This window comes from Euprymna scolopes, chromosome 8 (genome assembly GCF_053919585.1).
Source record: "Euprymna scolopes isolate OS-2025 chromosome 8, ASM5391958v1, whole genome shotgun sequence".
NCBI classification, from domain to species: Eukaryota; Metazoa; Mollusca; class Cephalopoda; order Sepiida; family Sepiolidae; genus Euprymna; species Euprymna scolopes.
Window position 1 is genome coordinate 170,127,981 of NC_136489.1, and position 22,216 is coordinate 170,150,196.

A 22,216-nucleotide genomic window follows, 5' to 3' on the forward strand; every position below is an offset into this window, starting at 1 on the left:
AAATTCTCTTTTCTCTGATCAATTAAACATGCTTGTGTTCAATACATTGTTCAATTAAACATACTTGTGTTCAATACATTGTTCAATTAAACATACTTGTGTTCAATACATTGTTCAATTAAACATACTTGTGTTCAATACATTGTTCAATTAAACATACTTGTGTTCAATACATTGTTCAATTAAACATACTTGTGTTCAATACATTGTTCAATTAAACATACTTGTGTTCAATACATTGTTCAATTAAAAATACTTGTGTTCAATACATTGTTCAATTAAACATACTTGTGTTCAATACATTGTTCAATTAAACATACTTGTGTTCAATACATTGTTCAATTAAACATACTTGTGTTCAATACATTGTTCAATTAAAAATACTTGTGTTCAATACATTGTTCAATTAAAATACTTGTGTTCAATACATTGTTCAATTAAACATACTTGGGTTCAATATATTGTTCAATTAAAAATACTTGTGTTCAATACATTGTTCAATTAAACATACTTGTGCTCAATACATTGCTCAAGTAAACATACTTGTGTTCAATATATTGCTCAATTAAACATACTTATGTTCAATACATTGTTCAATTAAACATACTTGTGTTACATACATTGTTCAATTAAAAATACTTGTGTTCAATACATTGTTCAATTAAAGATACTTGTGTTTAATACATTGTTCAATTAAAAATACTTGTCTTCAATACATTGTTCAATTAAACATACTTGTGTTCAATACATTGTTCAATTAAACATACTTGTGTCCAATACATTGTTCAATTAAAAATACTTGTGTTTAATACATTGTTCAATTAAACATACTTGTGTTCAATACATTGTTCAATTAAAAATACATGTGTTCAATACATTGTTCGATGAAGGTACTTGTGTTCAATACATTGTTCAATTGAACATACTTGTGTTCAATACATTGTTTAATAAAAGCACAAAATAAACAAGTAGAAATGTAATTTATCTTGACTTTGATAAAATTTTAAGGGGAGAAATGGGTAAGATACTAAAATTTTTCCTTTTTTTAGGGGGGTAATGATTTGTGAGTTTAATTTTTTTTGTCAGTAGTTGTGTTCATTAGTTTGTTAGATGAAAATACAGAATATTTAATTAGCCTCACCCACTCCATCTGCCCTATGTTTAGAATGGGTTTTAAAAAAATAACATAATTATTTTAACATAGTCCTTACCTCCGCAAAAAGACCAAATTTTGACACAAGGTCGGTTTTTAATGTGGGATAGATCCAGATGCCCCCAAAACTATTTTGACCTTATAATCCAGGGACAAAATAAACTAAGTGTGGCATCAGAACAGAAAAATTATTTTCTGTTTTATATGGATTTATTTATCTACTATGACCAAGGGAATACATCACAAGGTGTAGGGTTTAAAACTTTTTACGCCAAATACCAGTTCCCTAAACTGATTTGATGTCTCTACTGTCAACCCCTGTTGAAATCCCAGTATATCCTATTTCAAAGTTCCACATCCGTCTCCATAATGCCCTGGACGCCTCTCCCACCCCCTCTAATGTTCGCCCCTAAACAAGATTTCCTCATGCGCCGATTGCAAAATGTCACATCCTTATTTTGTTACCTAGCAAATCCCCTCTTCTTCTTAAGAGAAGCATTAGGTTTCAGAATGCCTGGCATAAAAAGCTTAAATAACCCCTTCACTCTGTAATGTATTTCCTTGTTTATAATTGATAAATAAATCTATATGCAACGGTATATATTTTTCTATTGTCGAACTTTTCCTTATATAGTGCAGTAAAATAAGGGAAAAATCATTATTTTTTTAGATGGAGCAAAGGAAATATTATGGTGTGTGTATAAGTATATGAGCCAGAAAATTAGGGTGAACCCCCATATATTACCATAATGCAGAAACTTCCTGGTGTCGCATGGTAATGGAAGTAGTACTTTTTTTAGTGGGGAAGAAACAGCTATTTTCATTATCTATCTGTGCGGTTGTGACGATGTCACTACTAGAGTTAATTATAAGGTTTTATTTTAACAAATTAATGTGTCAAAAATGCCGTTCTATAGTTACATAATATAGTTCCTAATAGTGTAGACATAATGAATTTGTATGTGGCATCTGTTGTTGTAAACCTACGGTATTTTGGTCCAGAGGGGAAAAACTTCACCTCTTTTTTTATATATAGGGATGATCTAATTTTTAAATAATAAACCCTCTCCAATGCAAAACAAAAGTTGTTGTTTCAATTCTAGTGATCCCCACAAATATAAAAATTGTTTTTTTAAACCAAGTTATTTTAAATTCTACGTTTTTAACAATTTTAATCCTACATTTTTTTTTATTTTAAATTCTATGTGATTTTAATTTTTAATTTTATATTTTTTGATTTCTACATTTTTTAATTTTAAATTCTATGTTTTTTAATTTTAAATTCTATCTTTTTAATTTTAAATTCTATTTTTTTAATTTTAAATTCTATTTTTGTAATCTTTAACTTTTACATCTTAATTTTAAATTCCATTTTTTTTTTTAATTTCTAAGATCTACATCTTAATTTTAAATTCTATATTTTTATTGTAAATTCTACATTTATTAATTTTTAAATTCTGTATTTTTTTATTTTTAAATTCTATATTTTTTTCATTTTAAATTGTATATTTTGTCGAACTATTTTATCGAACAGATTAAAAAAAAAAAAAAAAACGACATCTTAGAATCATCTATAGAAAAAAAAACAGTTTTTAAAATTTAACTTTTTTTTACGCAAACGACTGAATTCATTAAAAAAAAACATATGCGATTTTTATTGTAAAATAACAGCCAAACTTCAAGTGAACAGTTTTTTATCCTCTTTTCCTCGTTTTTTAGGATCCATCACAGACACCGCAACAGTGAAATACGGGGCCTAATGAGGGAGACAAAGTAAGTAATCAATCATACCATCATCTTTTTTATAGAGAGTTTTTACTTATCATTTCATCAATAAAAATAAATTATGATAGAGATAAATATATGAATTATTAATGTCTTAAACTTTGAGTTATATTAAACTAGCAGGACCTATTACCCAACGTTGCCTGGTGGAAGCATGATCCCCGCTCGGTAAAATAATAAACTGCAGTTGTTGTTGGTGGCCACTGCAATCTCTGGCCAAGTGCGGACAGTGACGGCCATGCCTGAAATATAAAAAAAGCAAGTAAGGGGGTGTGTAAATGCAGAGGTAAAACTAATGTAAAAATTTACCTACCCGGCCCCAACAAACCAGTTAAAACAAATTTAAAAAAAAATAAAATACAAAGTTAGCATGTGTGCAGTCTAGCAAAAGTGATAAAAACACAAATTTCTGTAGCCAATGTAATTTACGTTAAAACTCAAGCCTGGGTAATGGGTGAATAATATAAAAGAAAATGAAATAGTCTTCAGCAAAAGGAAATGCCAACGAAGAAAAACTAAAGACAGCAAAAGTAATATAACATCCGGTAAGGTGTTACAAGAAAAGGTCCCCTTTTCTTGTAAGTAAGAAAAACATTAAATAAGTTAAAATGAAATAGGATAGACCGAGAATTGAACTTGGTGAGCTAGGTTCGGAAATAGGTTCAGAAAGGAGATTCCGAACGAATTCGATTGTTTAGAGATGTCATTGTAAAAAGAAATTTTGATTGTTGAATTCTTTTTATGAAAATAGAATTAAAACAAGGTCAGTTAGAAAAACAAACAATAGCAAATTAAAATATGCTGAAAAATAAGTCAGGTCGAGAGATAGGTTAGAAGAATTCTTGTCTGCAGACATGTGAGGATCATGCATGTTCAGGCCACGGGATCGATCGAGCACGTTTTTGGCCATGAAATGACGTCATAGCTGAGAAATGAATTCTCAATATAGTTGGCTAGTTTTAGTGAGACAGGGGGAGGCAGAGTCGGACAGAGAGTCAGAGAGAGACAGGCGGGAGACAGAGCTGACAGTGGTCAGAAGGCAGTCCCCTCCTTAGGAAGCGAAGGGTTATAAAGGTGTAATCATGTAATGACTTTGAATTTCTGGATGTCATCAATCATTGACCGGTCGAATGAATAAACGAACATCATCATAATTTTGTAACTGCATCTTCGTGTTGGTCATTCTTTAACAACCAAAAGTAATGTGAAACACATCTTTATATGAACATTGTGTCCACTCATCGTTATTAATGAACATATATGTCTCTCCATCTTAAGAAATGTGTCTCTTCTTTTGTGTTATAAGAACTGTGTATTACCTGGTCCCTTCCTCTCTCTAATATATGTGATAAAAGAACTGATAACCCTCCTCTCTAAAATTTGTGTTAAGAAGAAACATATAAGGAACTGTAAAATTTATTAATGTAAATCTCCTATCTCTCTTCTCTCCCCCCCTCTCATCTTGTATTACATGTCCCCGTCACTCCACACTATGAACACACAGCTATACGATATATGTCTCTATCTCTAAATATGTCCCAATGGGTCGAAAACAGTTTCCAACCCTCAAGATAAATATTGCTACCCATATATAAAAAAATGTGTTTTATCAGGGCGTGTTATTTGGGGGAGGGTAGATAGGGTGGAAAGTGGATATATGTATATTTCAACCATCGAGAAAAATCATTTAACTTACCACTTTCCTAGGTTTTCAGTGGCGCTGAAAAGAAAGTAATGTTTACAATTACTGCCAACGCGTAGTACCTAAGATACGAGGAAATGTTAGTTTTAAGAAAGTAGGGGATCACTTTCCTTTAATAATTTTATGTAAAATGAGTGCCCACTTTACGGCCACCTGTTTTGTTGGGTGGGGCACCTACAATGAACTCAACTTAATGTAAACCGAACACCCACACGATGACCACTCCCCCCCCCGAAAAAAAAAACAAATATTAGATGTTTACATTTGTGGAAATCGATCAAGTAGTTTTTTTTTAAGAAACTCAGTCTCATGTGTATATATTTCAACCAAATGAGGTAACGTTGTAAACACACACACCCAAGAAGGTGCGTAAGTTTTTCTACCGAATAGGTTAACTTTGTAAACACATACACATACACACACACACGAAGTTGTGAGTCGATCGAGTAGGTCGAAGGTTTAATTGGTATAAAATAATATGGATAATATTTTTTTATCAATATAATTTCCAAAGGAAATGTTGTAAGGGTTTATAATCGAAGGTAAGCACACAAACAAACGAACGTACGAATAAGGTGTGTATCTGGTGTGAGATTCACAAACAGAATATTAGATGACATAATCTATTTTAAAATAATAAACCCTATAGATATTCTGATATATATATATATATATATATATATATATATATATATAAAGTAATGTGATTTATAATTTAAAAGTTTTAAAATTTTTAAAATTTAAAATTCAAAATTTAATTAATTAAAATTAAAAATCAGTTTCATAAGAAGGAACAACAACAAAGTCAATTATCTAGGTTTATTTTTGGTGTCTTTTCAATTCAATAGAAATCCTCCTAAATTTGCTGATGAGGAGACCGTGCTTACCAAAAAAACTATGTATAATTATTCTACGTGACTTCATGTATACCACAAATAAAAAGCACGGATTTCCGAAACGATCGTACAGATAATTGACTTTGTTGTTGTTCCTTCTTATGAAACTGATTTTTAATTTAATTAAATTTTGATTTTTAAATTTTAAAAATTTTAAAACTTTTAAATTATAAATCACATTACTTAATATTGAATTAGCTCTAGGACATTTAACTATCGAGCTTATTATATATCTAAATTACAACGAGCATTTCCTGTATTTTAATTAAACTAGTAATTTCACTATTACATTAAAATACACTTAGCTCTTTAGACTATTATTCTAATCTCCTTTAAATTATATATATATATATATATATATTAACAATCTATTTTAAAATAATAAACCCTCTCTCCAATGTAAATGAAACTTGTTTTAATTCTAGTAATTTCCACTAATATTAAAATCAGTTTTTGAAACTTAGTTAAAATTACATATGACCTTCAGAGATTGGAAATGAACAGTTTGTTTTTCTCCTCTTTTCCTTGTTTTTTAGGGTCCGTCTCAAAAAAGGAAATAGCGAAAAATGTGGCGTGATGAGGGAGATTTAGTAAGTAATTGATTATATCATAACCTTTTTTATACAGTTTTTACTTACCATTTTATCAATACAGAAATAAATTATAACATCAATAAATATATGAATTAAATAATGTCTCTAACTTTGAATTATATCAGATAATACATTTTTGATGAGATTGGAGTGTATGAACTATTTGAGCTTGCATAGTATGCAATTTTGAGCAAGCATAATATATATATATATATATATTTATATATATATATATATATTGTTCATGGCAATTAAGCTAAACAATGGACAGAAGTGGTTGACATTTTGGGTGTGATATACATGCTGTTTGTGATCTATTTTTATTGTTAAATTGTTGCAGAGAAAATGAGCGTACACTCCTTACTGTTTCATTGGTTTTTTTTTCAATGTATATATGTATATAAAAAATTTAGTATAAGCTATGTAAAATAGAAATTACAACAATTTATTATTTGACAAACAGTACAAATTTTTTGTAATTATCCTTATTCCATGGAGTTTCAAAAAATGGCTCTCATTCTCAGAGAAAATTAGTTATGTGAAATCATTACTTATCGATTCATGAAATCTCCCAAATTCTTTATTAATCGAAAAGCCAGTACTCTCGTGAATATTGGATACTCTACTGATATCTAACTGACGAGAAAGACTGGTTTACATCACCACTTTTCTCTATTTTGTTACTTCAATATATCTTTAAAGCAAAATTTCACTTTATCAGAATTAAAAGAATCCCTCACTAAAGCATACAATACAGTAGAAGAATCTGACAAAATTCCATACGATTTTATGAAGAACCTATCAAAAGTATGAATTAAATATTTACTTAAGATATACAATGAAATATGTCAGACTGGAAATGTACCCAAAATCTGGAAACACGTCTCGATAATTCCAATCGCCAAACACAATTCTCCAAACCAAAATGATACTAAGTCATCAAACTTTAGATCAATAGCATTAACAAGTTGCGTTGGGATATCATTGGAAAGAATAAATACCAGAAGGACAAAATAAACTCAATAATATTTCATGTGGAATTCCAAAACGTAAGATGTAATCACCCCAACTATCTACCTATATAAACTAGCGGCTGTAAGAGTCAAAATAAAGTAGGGAGTGCTGTTATATCCTGTGAAGGAAAACCAAGCAAAAGGTTAATAAATGCAGCATAAATAGATAGTGCTGAAATTACTCTTAATTTGTTTCTCGACCTAATCACTAAAAGTAAACACAAAAAATTATCATATTCACAAACTCTATAGTTGCCTCAAAAGCACTAAGAACCCAAAACAATTGTGATCACAAACAAATAGCAAGAGGAATGGAATCAATGTGTGAACAATAAACTACAAAATATTAAATAATTCACTGGAGAATAGCATACTAAAAACAGTCTTAATAGAAATAAAGAAGTTATACTAAATCGATTTCACATAGGCCACATTCGTATAAAACACTTGCCGACCCCCCATTATGAACAGCATGCCAGGAGAAACTCACTGCCAAGCATATATTTCTAGAGTGGGTTGACTTTATTCCATATCGAAAGAAATACTATCATAAGTCCAACTTTATAAACCCACCTCCTAAACTTGATGCACACAATAACACACCAAAACCACAATATAGAATAAGAACAATCAAATCAAGAACATAACAATACTGAATCCAATAAACTACAACAAACCGTATACTACCTTCCAGCAGATGCAGCACTATATAAGACAACCGACTCACTCAATGCACTAAAAATATTAGAATTTGGAAACATATATAAAATAGCTTCCTACAAGATCTGCATGACCTTAAATGACCATAGAACGGTTGATAGGTTGTTAAGCATTCTGTATGATATGTACAAGCTATTTTGTCATTTATTTTTATCGTTAAATTGTTACCAAGAAAATGAGCGTACAAGTCGTACTGCTTTAATTTTATTCAATAAATCTAATTCTTGGTTCGTTAGTTATTCATAAAACGATATTTCTACATTACCAATTTAACTGAAATTCTCAGACAATCTATCCTTAGAGCCGAGAAATGTTTTTATGTTATTAAAATAGATTAAAATTGCAAATTATAAAATTAAATAAAATAGAAATATTGTTCGCAGGTCGAGTCTGTGAGAGTCTTCTCAGTTTTACTTCCGGTAGAACTGAACTTCCGTTTCAATTCATACACCACGATTTGACGACTCTCGAATTAAAAGATTTCATTTTCTGTTTAATCGATAAGTAAAAAAAATCATCCCCTATTTTTTAAATTTAAATTCATTTGTTTATCTTCCCAATTTTTTAATTTTAAATTCATTTGTTTATCTTAAGCCTGTTCACCCATCAAACATTACGTTTTAATTGTTTAGTTTCTTTCACGACATCTTGAATTCCAAGAATCTCTTTTTTTTATTTAAATTCATTTGTTTTTCTTAAATCTTCCCTCTCCAAGCCTACCTAAGTCTAAATATATTTATCGATTACACAAAAATAGCATCCATTTTTTTTTCAATCGAATTTATTTGCTTTAAAGCAAACTTTCCCCCTCCCTCCGATTTTTTTCTGGCGTTCGCGCGCTTTTACACAATTATTTTATCATTACCCAAAAAGTTTTATTCATTACAGTTTCCAGGTGTTTATTTCCGTTTATTTGGGGCACTACAACATTTTTTGCTTCCTACAGATTTTTTTAACGAATTATTACTGATTCTTTAAAATTATCATCTTCTAATAATTCCTTGATAATTTTCTTACAGTAAATCTGTCTAAATAACTTCATATTGAACTTCATTTGATATTTAATCTTGAATTTTTTTTTTCAGACATATATTTTTTATTTTTCCTGTTATTATTTTTTCTTTTTTATTTGTATACATTTGGGGGTTTTTCCAGAGTTTTTTTAAACAAATGCTTCGCAGTCGTTATTCATAAATTTCGGTTCGTTAGCAATTCAATTGAAATTTTCAGACAGCCTATCCTTAAAATAAAAATTTTTGCGATATTCATTCAATGTAATTATTTCCCCAAATTGAACCACAGTAACGTGTGGCTGGGTACAGCTATGCAGCAGCCTCCAATAGCATAGTGGTTAGGAGCCTTTACTGTCGTACAGGTTTCAATCCTGGCTTGAGTTAGTTGCCTGTCTAACCGCACTGGATGAGCTGTGAAACAGCGAAACAGTACTGTATGTGGATGAGTGTGTGTGTGTGTGTGTGTGTGTGTGTGTGTGTGTGTGTGTGTGTGTGTGTGTGTGTGCGTGCGTGCGTGCGCGCTTTAATGTCACACATAAAAGATCGAACATTGATTAAAAAAGAAAAAAGTATGTTAATATTATTAACTATGATTAATATTTTTGTTATAAAAATGTTTTCTTCTTTTCCATAGCTTCTGCCAATCATCTAATTCTCCCAAACAAAGAGAAGAAAACAATACAGGTAAGTGTAAAAATGATTTAGCCTCGTTCCAATCCAAATTAGTAGTCATTTTTAAACAAAATCAACCGAATGTGTGTCCATGATAATTGTTTTCTAGTTGCCTTTCTCAGTGAAATAATTTTGATGCATAGCAAAAATACTCTTAAAATCAAAATATATAATGATTGTTATTTTTTTGTGAGAGAGTAAATTAGACAATCATATAATTTTCAATGTTTCAATTACTTTGTGTAACAAATTTGCCATATTAGAAAATAGGACAAGACAGGATTAATTATGATCAACAAAAGATAAAAGAACTCTTCTAAAAAGTCTCTCCACTAGCAGGGCTTTCTGACTTTGCCCGGGCAAAAGTGTAACAATTTGTACTACCTCTCTTTCCCCTCCCCCACCCCTAGTTCTTTTCTCAATCCTATCTTTGGACATACACACACATAACTCGAGTCAGCATAAGGGGTAATATTATACATCTAGGGTTATGCTGATTTAACAAATACCACTTTTGGTTGATTGCTGTGTATTTTTCAAGTGTTAGTTGGGCGTACTATTAAACATTTGTGCTTTATGTAATAGATGATTTGAGTGGTTCTTTAGTAAAATTTCCTTCAAATGTATGTTTAGCAAAATAAAATTCTGCTGAACTTCATCTTGAATAGACAATAGCAAGTGCACAGGCTGGTCTGAAGGTTTGGTTGTTATGCTTTGTAGGGTCCATAATAACACAGTAATACAAGACGTATGTACTGGATTCAGTTTATGTGCTATTATTGATTCTTTCACGCATGGAGAAGGTCTGCATCAAAAGATAAAAACACTCATAATTGGTGCTAGCAACTTTTAATTTAAAAACGAGTTTTGCGGCGATTTCAGTCAGCATTTTCCAAACAATTTGAGCCATTATTCTGTCATTTTGCCCTCGATTTGTGTAATGATCTAGTGACTTCAGATCTCCTTATTACGGATAGGATTGTGCAGAGTAATTCCTGACATCCAGCAGAGAATTTTGGTTTTTATTACGACCAATTTTAAAAGAAGAGAAATACATAACACTATATTTTGAAAGAAGTTGCATATATAATTTTTAATTTAGAACTTTTAATTAAAAATGATAAAATAGGATCTAAATTAAACAGATCAATTAAACATTGGGATAATTCAGGACATTCATATTCTATGCAAACGATGAAATTAATTTGGATAAAATCAAAGTTTGAAAATTTTCTAGCACATTCTGACTAATCTTCCCATGTAGAAATATATAAAGGTCGCTAATCATTCTAAATAATAATACATAAACTCTAAAAGATGGAATTGATGATCTCCCATGCTCACCAACGTTTTTTTTAATTCTGATCTGTTTCTGTTTTTTTTATTTTTTCTTGCTTTTCTTCCATTCCAACGCTAAGACAAATGCTAGTTTTAATACTTGAAACATTATAAAATCTTCTTGATGCCATTTTCAATCTTTTTTTAATTCTGAAACTATGTACATAAGAAGTTAATAAAATACCAGTTTCCTTTTTTCACCTGATATTGCAAAAGGACTTTTCCACAAGTTAAACATTTCTAATTTAAAAAAATCATTCATTTCGTATGAATCAGATGATGCTACTGTTTGCATTTGTTTCCCTAATATCTTTCAAAGCAGAATCCTTTCTAGAAATACACCAACTACATATGGAAGGGATCGCATAATAATTAATCTTTTTTTTTTTTTTAATTTTAGATATCATATATCCGGGGTTGTGCCGATTAAAAAATACTAACTTTGTGGGTGATTATTGTTTAAATTCCAAGTTTAATAATTGTCTAGCACAGTCAGACCAACCTCATCACAAAGGTCGCTAATTATCTTAAGTAATCATTTTCTTTGTAATTCTTAATTCTCAATCTAACAGATTCTAAAAAATGGAATTAAGCCCCCCCCCTGCACATCATGTTTTTTTTTTAAATTCTTATTTCTTTTAGTTCCTTATTTTTTCTTTCTTTTCTATTTCAGGGACAGAGGTGGACACCCGAAAAATTATTGTAAATGCTATCTTGTTGTTGTGGTGGTTGCTGTTGTTGTATAGTTTTCTTTCAGATACATTTTCATTCATTGCTCGATATCTTTTTTAATCTAATTTCATAAAATTTTAGTTCCCGTCCATCAGGGAGAACATCACTTTTTCCACTCCAGCATATCTATAATCTTTTGTCTCGCATTTCTAATTTAAAAAATTCATACATTTCGTATGAATCAGATGATTCTACTGTTTGCATTGGTTTCCCTGATCTTTCGAGACAGAATTCTTTTTAGAAATGAACCAACTACATACGAGAGGGACCAGATGAAGGTTGCCAATATCTTAAGTGCAAGAGTTTCTGTGGAACAAGCTAAATACTAAGTAATTGTCAGCCCATGAAAAGTTGTATATTCATTTCATGAATAATTTGCAGCTGATGTATACCAATAGATAACAATTGTATTTAGACTGGAAGGTCGATTTAACGGTTCAGAATAACACTTAGTCTGAACATAAAGGTGGGGATAAAATGATGCTAAAACAAATGTTTCAGCATAACATAAGACTAAGTAGAAAAGCTGAAAATTCCATTAAAAATCAAACACTGGAATCAGAGCAATGTGTTAAGGATGTTGAAACAAAAGGAGGAAGAATCCAGTGACATATAGTAAATAAACTAATGGCATATTTGAAATTAAGAATGATGTATATAAAATATGTTTGGAAAGCAAGAAAACAACGCATATATATTTTTTTATAAACAAATTTATTTGATTATTCAGATATTTTGATCGTATACATACTTGTCAATGAAAGTCTGTTTTTTTTTCTCTGCATGGTGGAATCCACGTGTAAGAACGTTAATCTGTAGGTCTTATAATGGTATGATATTTATCGCGTTTCTGTGATGAATAGTTAGAAAAATCTGTGTGGATTATTGAATTTTTCAACTTGCTCTGCAATCAATGCTTTTAAACGTTTTTATCAAATAGACAACATTTTGTATGAGCGCTTTAGTGAGGAGATTCTCACAATTGCATAGAAATGGGAAGATTAATTTGCCTTATGTTTAGAACATCAACAAAATTTTGGTGGCAAATCATGGGTCATAACAACAGGTAGCAAACATTAGTTTACTTGAGTAAAATCATGGTAATAATTTCTACAAAGTTTCCTTTGAGAATTAGCAGAGCTTCTTGTAGTTCAATCAGTTAACTAAGGTGGATCTAAATGGGAGTTAATTGTGTATGCAATTTCCTGTTTATTTTTCTCGGTAGCTGTAATAAGTCCCGGTTTACAACTAGTGTTTCTGCTGATATTGTCCATCAGGATTGCCTTAACACCATACACACTGTTGTTCTCTTCTGGAACAGACACAACATCTTCTGCTAGAAGAATTTCCATCTAACCGACGTTGGATATCTTGCCGTGAATGAGATATTTACCATCAGTGCTTTTTTCTTTGCTGTATGTTTCGCAGTCTTTGGTCCCTTGATGTTCTCAATCATTTTGTCACCATTTTCTTTCGTAACCTTTTGTATTGCAACATGTCCTTGTCGGTTATGCAATAAATATCCAATGCAAATAAGATTATCATAGTTCTAGGTCTGTTTACGATTGTTAGTTACCTTCATTTGCCGTTTCCCTATCGATTTCTGACTTATCTATAATTCTCTTTTAAATTCATGTTTGGATCAAGGAGGCACATATGCTGTAGTCGTAATAGAAAAGCATTAGCAGAATATGCACAACTGTTGAATGATACATCACCTCTAATAAGTTCCATAGAATATCTAAGGATTTTTCAAATACTGAAACTTAGTGAGAGTTAAGTGAAAATGTGTATTTTACCCTTCTCATTCTTATATATTTTAAAATATCCCATCTCTTTAATTTATTCTTAAACTAGCTCAAATTATACAAAGCCAAATACAACAATCATATAATCAACATTACCTCACTCTTACATTAGTTTGAATTATGCATAGCCAAACACAACAACAACTATATAATTAATATTATCTTATTCTTAAATTTGTTCAAATTATGCAAAACACAAAAGCAACCATACAATTGACAGTACCTTTTTCTTTAACTTGTTTGAATTATGCCAAACCAAACACAACAAAAACCATATAATTATTATTACCTTATTCTTAATCTAGTTTGAATTATTCAATTCTAAAAAAATAACCATATAAATTAATGAATAATTAAATGAATTATACAATGCTAAAATAACAAGCATATAAATTAATGAATTATACCATGCCGAAATAACAAGTATATAAATAAAAAAACATATAATTAATATTACCTTATCCTTAAACTAGTTCGAATGATGTGAAGTCAAACACAATAACTACATAATAAACATTAGCTTATTCTTAAACTGTTTTGAATGCTGCAGATCTAAGGACACCAACCATATAATTGGCATTACTTATTCTTAAACATGACTAAGGGCATTTAGTTGAATCAAAGATATTAGATGATAGTTTGGAGCCAGAGAGATAGTCTAATGTTAGATATTACAGTGTTCTAAAAATCCATAGATATTCTAAACAATTTATTTAAGTGTGGCAACAGAGATGAAAATGAATGCTTAACTGCTTTGCATCTATAACAACAGTTTTCCAGAGACAATAGAACTCATTTTTATATTGGCAGATATTTATAGTTAAATGTAATTTGCAGTGTTGTTTGAACAGGAGTTTCTTCAGAAATTTGTACCATCATTGTAAATTTATTACAGTTAAAGGAAATTTACAAACATCATTTTTATTGATCATAGTATTTGAATTCTTTGGACTAGTGTTTTCATCTTTAGTATTATTTGCAAAACGTTTTGGTTGATATAACTTCCAACATTCATAAGGTGTATATTGGCAAACTCTAGAATCTTCACGGAATTTAACCAACAGGGGCAACACACTTTCACTCCGTCAGCCATGAATGGAGAGAAGTCTCGAGTACGAATTTAGGAACCTTAAACCTATTTTGGTTTCTGGATGTAAGTATCACTATTTTGATAAGCACCTACTCCCCCAAAAAAATTGGAACAAAAGTATGTTGCCCCCATTGGTTGAATGATAGATTCCGTCCAAAATTTCTGAGTTTTCACATGAAAAAGGCCAGAGGTTACATCAACTGAAATTGCTTCATTAATTTATACGTGGATGGCAATAGATAAAAGATAATACAGCACGCGCAGAGCATCTGATCGCATGACTTCTTTATTCAAAGGCAAAATACAGTTAAAGGGTGGCGTAAAACCTAATTAGTCCATCGTGTAACATCTTCCCTTTTCTGAAAAACAAAAAATAAGAAAAAAAAGAAATCTAATAAAGGCAACAGACAAAAATAAAATAGTGACCTAGGCAGTCATTGGGCTAACTACCCTCTTGCCTAACAGGGATTATTATGCCTTTTTCACTTTGGACTCCATTTAAAATGCATAGTCCTTGAACCTAGCAAGATTTCTTACTTATCATCATCCTTACCCTAGAGATTGGTTTTGTTGACAGTGGTGTTAGGCTCACTTTGAAGGTTACAAGTCTCTTTTGTACCCGATCCCATATTCACTGGTATGTTACTATGCAATTGGTATAGCTGATAGATGATATGACATCTCATTCAGTCTCCACCAAACAATAGCTTTCTTCCACTCGTTTGACATTTTATGTGTGGTTGCATCTAGACCATCTTTCCAGGGTGCAATGGTTGAAGTGGTTTTACCATTGTTTTTATTCCTCGTGCACACAAATTAAAACAAAATAATTTAAATGTTACTTATCTCAGTTCGGCTTCCTAAAATACATTTCCTATTACCTTCTTTTTACACAAAAGTCTTTTAATCGCATGACTGTCACTACGTTTTATTAACGTTTATGTATGGATGGCAATATATAAAATACAAAACATGCAGAGCGTCCAATTGCGTGTTCTTTTTATGCAGGGGCCAACTACAGCGACACCATTAAAGGTGGTGTAAAACCTTATTAGTTTCTCAAACAACAGAACATTGTGCAAATAACACTCAAGATGAGAACAGTAATTTGAAGAGTCCAAATAATATGATCAATCATCCCTCACCTAAAAGATTTAGAACTCTAATTATTTTTATTGAAGTAATATTCACATAAATGTTATGTCCGTCTGTCCCGGCAGTGCCTACTATGTCTATGTACTTCACACAGCTACGATTTTGCCTCAGATTACGTGACTCCTACATTGGGAACCCAAAAATCAAGCAAACAGTATATTTATATTAATATTATTACAAAACACAATGTATGTAAATTTCCTGTAGCTGCAAGGATGTCAAAATTTCAGAAGAAACTTCCATTCGAACAACACCGTAATAAACACTGACAAATTTCAAACAACAACACTTTCTTTCCCCTGTCCTAAATCTGATTCATCGTATATTTTTAATCTGTTTCTTAACATGACCTTTTTCCTGCATGCAAAGCTATTAAGTTGTCGTTTTTGTCTCTATTGCACCATGGAGGTGATGCATCATTCAACATTGAAGCTTGTTCAGTTAATGTCTCTCTATCACTTCTACAACGTATAGACCTTCGTTCATTCAAACATGAATTTAAAAGAAAGTATTATAGATTTGTTTAAATAGATAGGAAAAAGGCAAGCGTGAAGGTAACTAGCCATCAGACACATTCCTAGGAGTATGATCGTCTTATTTGCATTGGAGTTTATTGCACAGCTGATACGGATATTTTGCAATAACGGAGGTTACGAAAGAAAATGGTGAAAAATGATTAGGAAATCAAAGGTCCAAAGTGCCACTTAACATTCAGCAGAGAACTAAGCACTGGTAGTGGGTATCTCACCCACAGTATGATGTCCAACATCGGTGCAACACGGAGATTCTTCGAGTTGAGGATGTTGCTATTGTTCTAGATGAGTGCAGCAGTGTAAATGGTGCTGAGGGAGTTTTGATGGACATTATCAGCACAAACACTAATCGGGATTATTGCAACTCACGAGAAAAATAAACAGGAAATTATATACGATTGGCTACTTACGTCATCAATGGAAACTGCCATTTAGGGCCATCTTGAAGTTAATTGATTGAACTACAAAAAGTCATACAACTTTTATTAATTCTTTAGGGAAGCCTTATGGAAATTATTAAAAGAAATTAATGTATCCTTATGCAATAAAATAGTTGCCTGTTATTAACTGCGTCTAGAGATTATATGAAAAACTAGCGGTACCCGGCATTGCCCGCTTGTTTGGAGGTGTGTGTGTAAGGGGAGGGGGTGATTTAAAGTAAAGAATAAGCGAAATAATTACCCTGTTAAAAAAAAAAAATGATGGTAAACTTCTGTACAAAACCGGCGAAAGCAAAACAAAAAAAAAACAAAAAAACAGCGAACAAACGTAAAACTTCTTTAAAAAAGAAATCGGAAAAACAAAAAGGAAAAATCAGGGGAAAAAAATGATGAACCTGTTCGGAAAAACTAAAACTAAAAAAAAAATTGTGTTCGTTACAACTCTACTTTCAACCGAGTCATTGTTTGTTTCGTTCACAACACTCTTTTCTTCTTCCTCTTCTTTTACACACGTCTGTTCGCTTTAGTGACTAAAAATCGTCTGTCCTCCCGCTTTCCGTTCCTCGTTATTTATGGAACCAGGGTACGAGATTCCCCGAGATTCCACGAGACTTTTTTCCACATAAAAGCCTGCGGGCGCCATCTTGATTCTTAATTTGTGCTCTGCAGGCACAAACGCGCAACCCCTTTAATGGTAAGCTACTTCTTTCTCCACACTCCCCTCTGATCTCATGATCACAGAGACGGCAGGGGGGTGGCGATCGCTGCCGGCGAGTGCTTCTGCGAAGGAGGACAGTGCTGCTCTCGTCTTCGCGTGCGCTCTCATCCACCGCCTGATGGTCAGGGAAGGCTTCATCTCCGTGGAGGCTACTGATATCAGAGTCACTGCTTGATAGGGATGGTGCAAACCAAAGCGATGGCCCACTCGTCTCAGAGTCAGAGTCACTCTCATCGTCCACTGGAGGTGGTACATGTGTCGCCGGCCGTAGGTCCCTAATGTGACGGGGTACGCCATCAACCTGGACACACTGCTGACTCACCACATCGGTCACTGTGCCCCATTTATACTTGTCAGTACATCGGTTTCCTGGCGGCTTCACCCAGACAGCATCCCCTTTGGCATATCGATTCCGTTCTATCTCAGTGGCCACAGTTGTATCAGGGTGGATTCCTTTTTCTCGGACACGGTACTGATAGATTGCGTTTGCAGGCGCCATTCCTGGAGAGACGCCATCCTTTGGCATGAGATTATACCAGTACACAGCTTCTGCGATGGTGCACTGCTTCCTGGCTGCAATTGTTTTGATGCTGCGATGGCTTCTCTCAGCTATACCATTGCCAGAAGGCGCATCTAATCCGCAGCCGCACACCTCATTCTTGTAAGAACTGCCTCATCTGATGGCTGCAAAAGGCTGGGTCATTGTCCGTCAGCACTTCATCAGGCGCACCTCTTTCACAGAACACGGATGACAGCTGGCGAATAATGTTGCAAGAGTCCTGGCGCCCGAAAAGTCTCCAGACCGTGAAACGTGTAGGCCCACAATCAATGAGGGTAAGGAAGTGGTTGCCACCGTAGTGTGTGATGTCCATGCCCACTCTCTGCCACTTACCACTCACTCCCAACTCCCCTTTCTTCCATCGTGCTGGAGCTGGGTCGATGGATTGGCAGGCCTCGCAACGTTCCACCACTCTTCGGATATCTTTTTTTCCTACTCCTGGATCAATCATCTTGACAAAGTACAGTGTCCACTTGATGCCAGGATGTCCACACTGTCGATGAATGTCCATGATGCGTGCTGCATCCACATTACACACAACTGCTACACATGTGTTTTGCAGATTATCAGAATCTCTCCGAGCACCAGCCAGAAGCCATCGTTGAGGGACTCTTGTCAGAGCATCTGCTCTGTTGAGCGCAGACCTGAACAACACTACGTCCACGGTCAGGTCGTACTCTGTGATGGTGTCGACCAAGGTGGCAAGCCGTCTTTGAATTAACATCTCACTTGATGCTTGTGTCGTCAGCCGTGCTCTTCCACTTAATGCATCATTTAACCACCGATGAGTGCATGCCGAGTCAGTCATGATATGTAGAACCTTGGCTTGCTATTGAAGCGCCAAGTTAACGCCCTTCAATGTGGCATCAAGTTCGGCCAGGTTTATGTGCCTCGAATCATTCTCTGGCCGAAGCCAACAGGCATCTTCAATAATGGAATCATTAACTGCAAGGGCAACTCCAAGGCCAGTGAACTAGCATCCACCCAGACCGTGAACTCATTCCCGCTGACGCACCACTTTCCCTGAACGGGGTCATCACTGGTCACCCTGGACACAGTTTCTGTCAGCATGCTCCTTAGGGTGACATCGTGTACTGCATCGTCCCATCCCAACGACACGGCTGTTGCATGTCTTTTTACGGCCACCCTGAGCCAACCGCACACAGGGAAATGGCCTACCATCTTTCCACAAAGCAAAAACAGTGTTCGTCGAGTGATGTTTCATGGGACCTTGGGGACGTGACTTCCTCTTCTCCAGCAAAGTCCCTCCTTGTTATTATTCACGTGCAGGCCAAGAACTTTTGCTCCATCGCACAGACGCTCTGGTTCCTTACATGTCAGTCCAAAGCTCTCAAAGTGCATTCTAACCGATTGCGCTGACATGAGGCTCTCATTGACGAATATATCATTGATGTATGAGGATGTTGCCTGTTGCACTGCCTCATCTTGCTGCCGGATAGCATGCATGATTGCTGTCATAATGCCTGGTGCCACATTTAGACCGAACCCTAGCCTGGTTAGACAATATCGGGTTCTTCCAATTTCCACAGTCTGAAATGGCCACAATTTCCTCTCAATGCGTATTTGCAGATAGGCCCTGCGTAGGTCCAGAGTTGCCACATTCGATCCCTGCTGTCGCCACTCCCTTAATTTGAGTGCACACACATTAGCCCTTGCCGTATATGATTCGACATGCTCATTGAGCTCACGGTAATCTAGGACGGGGCAGACCTTTTGTTTGGTCTCTTGTACGACGGCCATCAAGGCAATCAGCCCTTGTGGGGGGGCCAAATTCATTCTCTGGGTATGGGAGAAGCCAGCCATTGTCGATCCACGTCTGCAGTTATTCTTCATACTGTTCCCTTAGCCACATGGGTGGGGGATATTCCGATAACCGGTTCCGCAAGGATATTGGTGGTTGATCGTTTGACCACTTCCAAGACGCCATCCATGCATTGGTGTTTCTATCATACTCTGCACGACTCGTCGAGAGTTATGGCAGCACAAACGTGTTCCTCACATCGTACCTTGAACTGTACCTTGCCAGTTCTGTCCACAGTAATTCCACCCAGTTGTGTAATCAAGTCCATACCCAGGAGTAGGTCGTACCCGACAAGCTCTCCCTCCACAACCAGGGCTCGCACGGCTACTGCAGCCCCATCGTTGATGCTTGCGCGGATAATGCTCACCCCACAAGATGCTAGTGAACCTCTCCCTACAGTTAGTACCGGAATTCTCTCTGCTTTCCAAGTGGCACAGCATATCTTGCTCATGAGAGTCTGGGTGCACCCAGTGTCCACAAGCGCAAGGCGCTCGCTTCCATTAATGTGTATGCTTACAGTGGGTAGCGCCCTGCTCAATGACGATCTGGGGAGAAGACTGGTGCTGTAGCTTCTTCCCCTTGCCCATTTCCCGGACAGGTGTGGGCCAGGTGTCCGCGTTTTTTGCAATTGTAGCACTGCGGCCCGTCAAGTTTCCGAGTTGGTTGACATGACGAAAGAAAATCACGGGCCAAATAGTTGGGTCCTCCACACTTATAGCAGGTTGTAGCTGCGCCCAGGTCCTGCAATCCAACCTGTGATGGTTGTACAGCTGCCGTTTGGTCTATAGTGTTAGGGCTTTTCTTTAGTATTGCTCGTGCCCGCGCCAATACTTCCAATATGTCCATCTCGTCCACTTGGGATGAGGCATAGAGAAGATCTTCCACACTCTTAGGTAATCCTGCAACAAAGGCGCACACCAAGCCTTTGTCTGACATCCCTCCAAAAAGGACTGATAGCTTTTTTAGTTCAGCCAGATACACATCTACCGTTTCCCCGGGATGTAATTTTCGGGCCATGAATTCCTTCCATGCAGTAACTGGATCTAACGCAAATGCTGTAAAAAGGGCGCACTTGATGCAGGCGAAATCTGTTTTCTTCTCATCAGCCAACTGCTGGTATACTGCATATGCTCCCCCAGTGAGGCGCATTGGGACCACGCATTCCATACGCTTCACCCCACTGAGCTGACACATTAATTCTGCTTTTTCCACCCATTCCTGCACTGAGTGATCAGTGCTACTGCCATCAAACAGGGGAATTAGCTTGGGGTCAAATCCTGACGTCATGCCGAAATAGCTTGTGTTCGTTACAACTCTACTTTCAACCAAGTCGTTGTTTGTTTCGTTCACCACACTCTTTTCTTCTGCCTCTTCTTTTACACACGTCCGTTTGCTTTAGTGACTAAAAATCGTCTGTCCTCCCGCTTTCCGTTCCTCGTTATTTATGGAACCAGGGTACGAGATTCTCCAAGATTCCCCGAGATTCCACGAGACTTTTTTCCACATAAAAGCCTGCGGGCTCCATCTTTATTCTAAATTTGTGCTCTGCAGGCACAAACGCGCAGCCGCTTTAACATAAGCCACTTCTTTCTCCACAAAAATGGCATAAATAACCCTTTGATTCGGTTAAGTCCATTCCCGGTTTTTTAAGCAACTACGAAGTAAAGAAAACCCAAACCGGTGTTCTTTCGTAACTGTCCCTTGTGAATGATCCCGCAATGGTGTAAAGTGGTGATGGGGGAAGGAGGAATTTATCAGAGAGAAAAGATTTTACTACCTCCATTGATTTTAACCGATTTTGGCAGTGAGCTCTCAGCAGAAAAAATATAGGAATCTACGATTATCGAGGATGTGGAGATGTAATAGGCCTATAACAAACCTCAGATATTGTGTTGCAGTTTGTGCATATTACATTCGCATGAAATATCTCGATGTTTAATCCTACTGAGGTCAAAATCAGAGGGGGAAAAATGAGTTCATTTTATAGGGAAAAAAGGGATAGGTATTGCCACATATTTTATGTACAATTCATGGATAAGTGTTATCAAATTAAATAATTTGTACTATTACCATATATACTTATGTATAATTTCTGGGAGACGATTTTAAGGTTATTTTTTGGGGGTCGACTTATACATAGGTAATGTTTTGTGAAATGTTGGTATAAAGTAACTCGGTGCTCGATCATAACATAGAAAATGCCACTTTGTTTGTGCACTGTATATACCGGTAATCCTAGTAATTATTACACTCTTTCAGAAACCTCACTGCATTGTTTGCCAGCATGTAAGCACATGCATGGTTTTTCAGTGGGAGGCTTAATAATTTGAATTGCTCTCACAATGTTCACTCTCTAGACGTGGCTATAGGCCTAAGTTCGATATGATGTATTCAGGGAAGATATTGTTTCATGTATGAGGATGCCCATGGATAAAATATAACATAAAACCAGTCGTTGTGTTTACTCGGCAACC

The 22,216-nt window shown here is 34.9% G+C and overlaps 1 protein-coding gene across 1 annotated transcript in view; it reads left to right on the plus strand.

The window, feature by feature from the left end:
• The window catches only part of LOC145284021 (uncharacterized), a 70,280-nt gene extending 57,410 nt beyond the window's left edge, over nt 1-12,870 (plus strand). The window contains exons 14-17 of the mRNA XM_080133110.1: nt 2,873-2,926; nt 6,073-6,126; nt 9,510-9,559; nt 11,559-12,870. Coding sequence (XP_079989236.1) covers nt 2,873-2,926; nt 6,073-6,126; nt 9,510-9,559; nt 11,559-11,677 — 277 coding nt within the window. The 3' untranslated portion in view covers nt 11,678-12,870. The remainder of the gene's footprint in view (nt 1-2,872; nt 2,927-6,072; nt 6,127-9,509; nt 9,560-11,558) is intronic.
• Nucleotides 12,871-22,216: the final 9,346 nt, after the last annotated feature.